Source organism: Eufriesea mexicana, unplaced genomic scaffold, assembly GCF_001483705.2.
Source record: "Eufriesea mexicana isolate 0111107269 unplaced genomic scaffold, ASM148370v2 scaffold320, whole genome shotgun sequence".
Taxonomy (NCBI): Eukaryota; Metazoa; Arthropoda; class Insecta; order Hymenoptera; family Apidae; genus Eufriesea; species Eufriesea mexicana.
In genome coordinates this window covers 340,902-347,862 of record NW_016908532.1, presented here as the reverse complement: position 1 = coordinate 347,862, position 6,961 = coordinate 340,902, and the positions used below count along the sequence as shown (strand labels likewise).

General features: G+C 39.3%; 1 protein-coding gene across 1 annotated transcript in view; it reads left to right on the top strand.

Moving 5' to 3' along the window:
- The first annotated feature begins 1,300 nt into the window (after positions 1-1,300).
- Positions 1,301-6,961, top strand: part of LOC108556254 (A disintegrin and metalloproteinase with thrombospondin motifs 7) — an 18,219-nt gene continuing 12,558 nt past the window's right edge. Inside the window, exons 1-8 of the mRNA XM_017912266.1 lie at positions 1,301-1,514; positions 1,891-2,057; positions 2,757-3,047; positions 3,252-3,341; positions 3,629-3,753; positions 3,831-3,977; positions 4,663-4,821; positions 5,354-5,495. Of these exons, the coding sequence (XP_017767755.1) occupies positions 1,301-1,514; positions 1,891-2,057; positions 2,757-3,047; positions 3,252-3,341; positions 3,629-3,753; positions 3,831-3,977; positions 4,663-4,821; positions 5,354-5,495 (1,335 nt within the window). The remainder of the gene's footprint in view (positions 1,515-1,890; positions 2,058-2,756; positions 3,048-3,251; positions 3,342-3,628; positions 3,754-3,830; positions 3,978-4,662; positions 4,822-5,353; positions 5,496-6,961) is intronic.

The following is a 6,961-nucleotide window of genomic DNA, read 5'->3' as shown; positions in this document are numbered from 1 at the left end:
AGAGCGTCGCATTTCTATGCACCGCGGCCGATTCAATGAGGAAACTCGATCTACTTCGAGAAATTTCTGAATATTGAAAATGTTAAGCACGAACGTTGCGGAATTATAAAACGGTGCACAGTTTTAGGTCAGATTATACAGTGGTTTTCTTTGTTCCAAAAAATTAAAACGGAGTTTAGCTTACGTGTAACGGATTTGATCGAATTTTTTTTTTCCTTTTTTTTTCATTTCGGTATGTTTTTTTCCCTGTTTTTTTGCTCTTTTTGAGAGTTGGATAATTGGAGCGTTTGCTTTGCACTTTTTTCTTCCGTTTTCGGTTGTTACCGTTGTTATTGCTGCTTCTATTTGTATTCGGAGCGAATTGGGTAGCCAACAATGAGATGAAAAAATAAAAAGTCAAAATTCGTTCTTTCGTTCAACTTTTCCAGATGCATTCTGACCAAATTGGTATTTCAGGAATTAACCTAATTTTGAAGTAAATAATCGAGATTTATGAAAGTTATGGTTGATTAATGAATTTTATGTTTGCGTTAGATATATTCAAAAATCTTCACAATTTGCAATATGGACCGTTTCACCAGTGAATATGAACCTAACCTAACCCATTTAATGCGGACCAACAGCGACTCAAAACAATTCAGAATTCCATATACAGGGATGCAAATGGAAAAATATGAATTTCAAAATAATTCAGAAATATAAAATTCAAAATAATTCTGGAATTCGAATCCAAAATAATTCAGGAATCCAAATTCAGAGAGGCACTTAGATTCCACGCGAATTTCGCATGAATATATAATACGAAAATTGAAATTCAAAAGATCTGTAATTTCAACGGATCCAAAAATAAATCAGAAATACATGTTCAAAACTGATACAATTCTTCCAAAATTCAAATTCACAGCAATCTCATAATACAGAATGTTATTTCGAAAGCCTCGATGTTAGAAATTAATTGCACCTTCACTTCAGTCGCTAAATAATCGCTATTCGTCGTATCAATTGGATATGATTCTAGGCAATAATAGGTGACATAAAGCGAGACTACCGTGGAACGAACTAATCTTAATCAGCGAGTGGAGAAAGTCGTGAAAGGAAAGTGGTAGGCACGTACCCCGAAGGGAAACGTCAAGCTTCCTTGATTCCGCCTCCGGTGTGGAGGCTCGCTCGAAAATTGGTATTCTCCGCGGAATAATTGATTGAATTCGAGTCGGATGGAAGATGTTCTCCGACTAGATGAGACGCTATCGAGTAGGTGGCGACAGCCTGATAATGACGATTCATTTTTCAAGGGCGTAACATGCGCAGCGGGTACGAGATCGTGGTGCCAAGGAAAGTCAGGTCGGATGGAAAGTTCGTGTCGCATCAAATACCTCATCACTTCAAGCGTTCCTTCTACATGGATCGAACGGCCACGGATAGGGTCCCAGACGACGCTGTTCACTACCGTTTGCAAATCGACGACGAGGAACACCACCTCGAGCTCCGGCCGAATTCCCGTCTCGTTGCTCCAGGCGAGTAGAAAATCTCCTTGGGTGTCTATGCTAATTTCAGCGAGTAACCTCATGTAAAAAAGGAACGCGAGAACGTTTGCCTCTATTAGGTTGGAGGCAGCGTTTACACTTCGTTTTAATCGCTCCCCCTGATTCCTTCGATGCTCTATCGGGTCTAGTAATAATATTGCTTCTCGCGATAAATTCGCCACAGTGGTATCCCTGAGTGCAGCGAAATTTGAATTCTAAATCAAATAATAGCCCTACTAGAGTTTCCCTCGCAATAGCCTTGGGCGAACGATCTGTCTTAGACTATGGCAGAAACTGTAACGTGACCTACTGTCATGCAGACTTTCTTTTGTATAGTTCCGATGAAGTACATGAATTTTGTATTCAGGTGCTGTCACGGAGGAGCATGGAGTATCGAGGATAACCAAAGCTGGAAACAACGAGGATTTCTTAAGGAATGTGAAATTGAGAGGAATACACGATGCCCAGTGTCACTATCAAGGTCGTGTCCATGGTCAGTCGGGAAACAGCGCCCTCTCTACTTGTTATGGCCTCGTTAGTACGCCATTTTTATCCGTCATCGATTGGTCGTTTGAAACCTGGAGAGGTATCGCACTTCATTTGCTCGAACTAGATCTAACCTAACTTTTCAACGCAGGCTAAAGATTCCGTGAAACTACAGTAGGACTTCGATTAACCGGCTTAATGGTACCCCAAGGCCAGATAACTAGAAACGTATTTTTCATACGGAAATAAACTTTTTGTTCTTGGAATATCTATTTCCTTTTATTCCGTAACTATAGGCAAATCTGTATCTATTCAAATTTTATCCATTTCCTTTATTTTACAGTGATATAGGAACAAGTACATGCAAGAGATATATTGTAAAAACGTAATACGAAAAGGACATGAGATATGTACAAACAATTGTGGCTAGTGAATATGAGATGTCGGATAATCTAGATGCAGTTAATGGAGGTCCTACTGTGCGTCGTGCATGTGTAATGAAAAAGAAATAGAAAATTTTTGTATGTAGTAAAACGGAAATTAAAAGTCTGGGCAGAGTCAAGTTTGCAAAATGGCGATGGAGATGGAACGCGACGGGTGGCGGAAACAGGGGAATAAGGTTTTTAAATCGATTAAGGGAGGCAGCCTCCCGGATAAAGCTTTCAAACGACTCGAACAAATATCGTGGCCTGGGCCGTGGCGTAAGATAAATCTGACTAGAAGGAATCTCGGTGTTCTCATCTCCAGGCCGGATATATTAGAACGAAACGATCGTGGTACACGATCGAGCCGGTGGCGGGTCATGACTTTACCAAAGAAACGGAGCACCCGCATGTCGTCTACAAAAAGAGACCGGACGAATTCGGAAGGAACGCCGAGATTCTCTGTAATGTCACCGGCAATATGGCCAAAACCATTGCCAAGCGCGCTTTCAGTTCGCAGAAAAGCCACCCACCTAAGAAGCAGGCCAAATCCTACACGATGGAACTGCTGCTGGTACTCGACAAGACCGTTCTCGATTATCGCCAGGATTTCGACGTCGAGAATTACGCGCTGACGCTGCTCAACATGGTACTAAACTTTGCCCTACTTTCCCCTTAATTGCCTTACATTAAGGGTTAAAAATAGAAGGCTGCCGAGCTATTTCGAAAAAATCTCATATTTTATGTATCTCTTCGTGCATATTTCGTAGGCACATTAGTAATAATAGGACAGAAGTTATTAATTTTTTGATTATTTCAGGCTGCCGGACTGTTACACGATGATAGTCTAGGAATACCGGTGGATTTGAGTGTTGTTAGGATTATAAGATTGCATGTCCAGGAAGATGAGGTATTTTTTGTACAGTACACTTTTGTGCATAGTAGACCTTCGATAATACGGTATCCAATAATGACAGTACCTTGTAAACGTTATTTACTAACTATAACGAGCCACTTTTCTTGCGTGTAAGAGCTCCACCATGCTCCATGTTAAAACAGTTCTGAATCCAATAATTGTATACCGCAAAAGTCCTGTGCACGCTGGATTGTCGAAATTCTACTGTGCTTCTCTTTCTTTCATCGTAATTTATAGCAGCATTATTAATGTATTATGTATTTTCCTATTAAACCCTGCAGATGAATTTGGCGATAACTAGAGACCCGAATAGTACTCTCAAATACTTCCAAGAATGGCAGCAAATGATTAACCCAGGCGACGATGCACACCCGAATCACCACGACTGTGCTATTCTGATTACAAAGTACCTTGCGTTCGAATTAATGTTACGCGAGTCTAACTTACCCTCGAACGGACTTGAACGCTCATTCATTTGGCCAGGAGCAACATTTGTGATTCGCCGAGCATGTGTGGTTTCACTGGTGCCTCAACGATCGCTGGGACTTGCGACCCTTTGAAAGGTGCTGCCGTTATAAACGATGTTGGCCTACACACGGGATACCACATTGCCCATCACATTGGACACACGTACAAGTTCCATTCTTCTTTCTCTTCTTTTTCTTCATGCTTCTTGCACCTGAAAGTATATAAGGATTGAGGTATTATAGTTCAGATGTAGCAGCTCAAGAAGATTAAAAGTGGCAAGATAAGAAACGCAATGACATACTATTTCTATTAACGTAATAACTAAAAGCAATTGCGTCGATTTTAGTTAACTAACCACATGGTTAAACGAAAGTTCTCTTAAAGGACAAATATAGTTGACTTAGTTGGATTTAAAGGGCATAGAGTGCAATAAACCACGTGGGTTTAATTACATTACTTGCAGCTGATATCAAGATGATCTTCAAATGACTTTTAAATAACCTTCAAATAAACCTGATTTCAAATATTTTTAATAACGACTTTTATCTTGTTAAAAGTTACTTCTTAATTTCATAAGTTCGTCACATCGATGACCTTTTTCTCTCGTATGAAAATAGAAGGTATATCAAAACGACGTTTGAAGGTCATTTAAAAGTCATTTGAAGTTCATTTCGATGCAGGAATTTCCTGACTCATGGTGAGGACGAAATGTGAACTAAATTACACGAACTATGCAAAATGAATCTCTCGTTATACATAACCTAAAGGCAGCTGTTATAAAATCTTGCTTCTATTTTCATCGTGTCTGATCAGTTATTTATTTGGTATTTTAAAACCCTTTAAATAGGTTGGGCATGTTGCACGACCTCGAAGAGGAAAATGGCTGCCCGGGTATTATTCGTCATGAAAAAGGGTACATCGAAACGACGGTCATGTACCCCGGAAACATGTATGTCACGAAAAGGTGGTCCAAATGTTCGAGGAATTCGCTGAACTCGTATATCGAGTAAGAAGCTGCATTCTATAGTAACGGAACTTTATCAGATCGACTTGAGATTGCATTTGCTTTCATTCATTTTTAAAAGCGACGAAGAACCTTGTTGACAGAAAACGCTTTAAAATTTCTGCGATAAAATTGGATTTCCTCCAGAACTTTAAAACGAACAGTATATTTTTGTCCCTCGTGTCATTAAAATTCTTGTGTTTTCATCAAACTTGGGTATTTGTTTAACTCTTTGACATACGAGGAAAATGAAATTCGATGCGTGTAAAAAATGTAATAAAACTCTTATCATTTTAGAAACGTAATAAGCAAATAACATACGTACATCAGATATCTTTATATGTCAAGAGGTTAACATAGTTGTGTACCTGCGAATAAGACAGAAGACGAGCGATACTTTAATTTTTCATAAAAGTTCAAATCCTAACAATAATTTACATTATAGTCTACTCAAAAAGAAACCTCTATTTGCTATCTTAATTTTATGAAAATTACAAAAAATAAAAGCAAATTATAAGAAGACTTATTCTTGCAGTACAGGTTTGGGATTCTGTTTAGAGGACGCGCAAAATTACAAGTTCACCAACATGGATTTACTTCCAGGAGTGATGTACGATGGGGATGACCAGTGTCGGATAGAGTATACTCCTGACGCGCGACAATGCGACCTGGAAATCGTAAGGAAACAAACTTAATTATCCCCGTATTATTTTTCCCTCCAAACTCTGTTGTCTCTCTCCCTTGTCTGCCCCAATTTTCAACGGCGATATTACGTTACGTGGCTCTTCCTCAACCTTATTTTCCGCGTTATATTATGCGCCGCCGTGGAACTCCATATCCTTTATATTTCCGTCATATTTCGTCGCGACGAAGAAAATATGCAGCTTCACAGAGATTCTGCGTCGGCGACGAAAATTGAAACGACCGCGAAAGAGAAACGTTCCACTCGTTTCGATTAACACCGAATCCGCGTATACACATTCTCAAAGTCCAAAGTTAATGTTTTCATAACTTCGAACGTTCGTACGCCGCGGCGATTGATTTAACAGGGAGAGCGATCGGCGCACGGAACGGCTGCCATCTATCGGCCTAACAACCTCATTATTTCGTCATTCGAAATCGTTGATGATGGGCCAACATTGGAGCCGTTGTAATTTTATAATTAAACGCGAAAACATAAATACAAGCTCGGCGAGGTGACGGGGACTAGTTAACGAGCTTAACGAAAATTCGGAGTGGAGCCTGTTTGTTCATCGAACGACATTGTTTTTAGAGGGGCAGGGCAGTGATAAACGCGTTAACGTGCGCCCTTGTCGTTCGATGTTTACTCGCGTCACTTTGTGCCACACGGCACGGTTGGGACAAAGATACGGTTTTTTCCACAACCTTCTCTCGTTTGTGCACAAAAGACAGTTTACCCGTAATTGCGTGAACCGACGCGGTTTCGTTAACGTGTTGCATTTGTTCGTTAAGTTATTCGTGTTGTAAGAGTCGAGGTCCGTGTAAAGCGGTAAGTGTAAACACTTTCAGCTTTGTTCTACGACTTCGCCGAGTTAATTAAGCTGTACGCGCATACGAGATTAGCGAAATTCTAGTTGTGTGTTTTGACGAACGAAAAGCTTGCACGAGGGTATACGTGTTGACATTTTTATTGCGCATCGGCCATGACATATACGAAAAGCGCGGGAAAATCGGTTACTTTCGAACCATTAATACTAGGACTGTCAGATCATTCAGTGTGATATTTCATTCCTATATTTAATCAGAACATGCAAGCTACTTTAGATAAAATTAACGTTCACTTTTATTCGTATAAAAACATGCATGTTATTGCTTGCATTGCACATTTATTTTACCCACGTTTAATACACTACATTGCGTATATTTATTTTCATCATACTAATTACAATTAATATCTGTGTTGCATACTGCATATATAAAATATCTTAACTGGAAGAGGCCATCTTTGTTTTAATGACATGAAAGATATTTATGCCACAGTTTGAATTTTTTCAAAAGGTGAATGCCTTGTTTTTAGAAGATGAATAATTATTTCCTTCTTTTTTTCTGTTTTTCCACTCTTTTTTTTTGATCAGAGAAACGTGTATTTCTTTTATATTAAAAGAAACATTTTCAGGGAAAG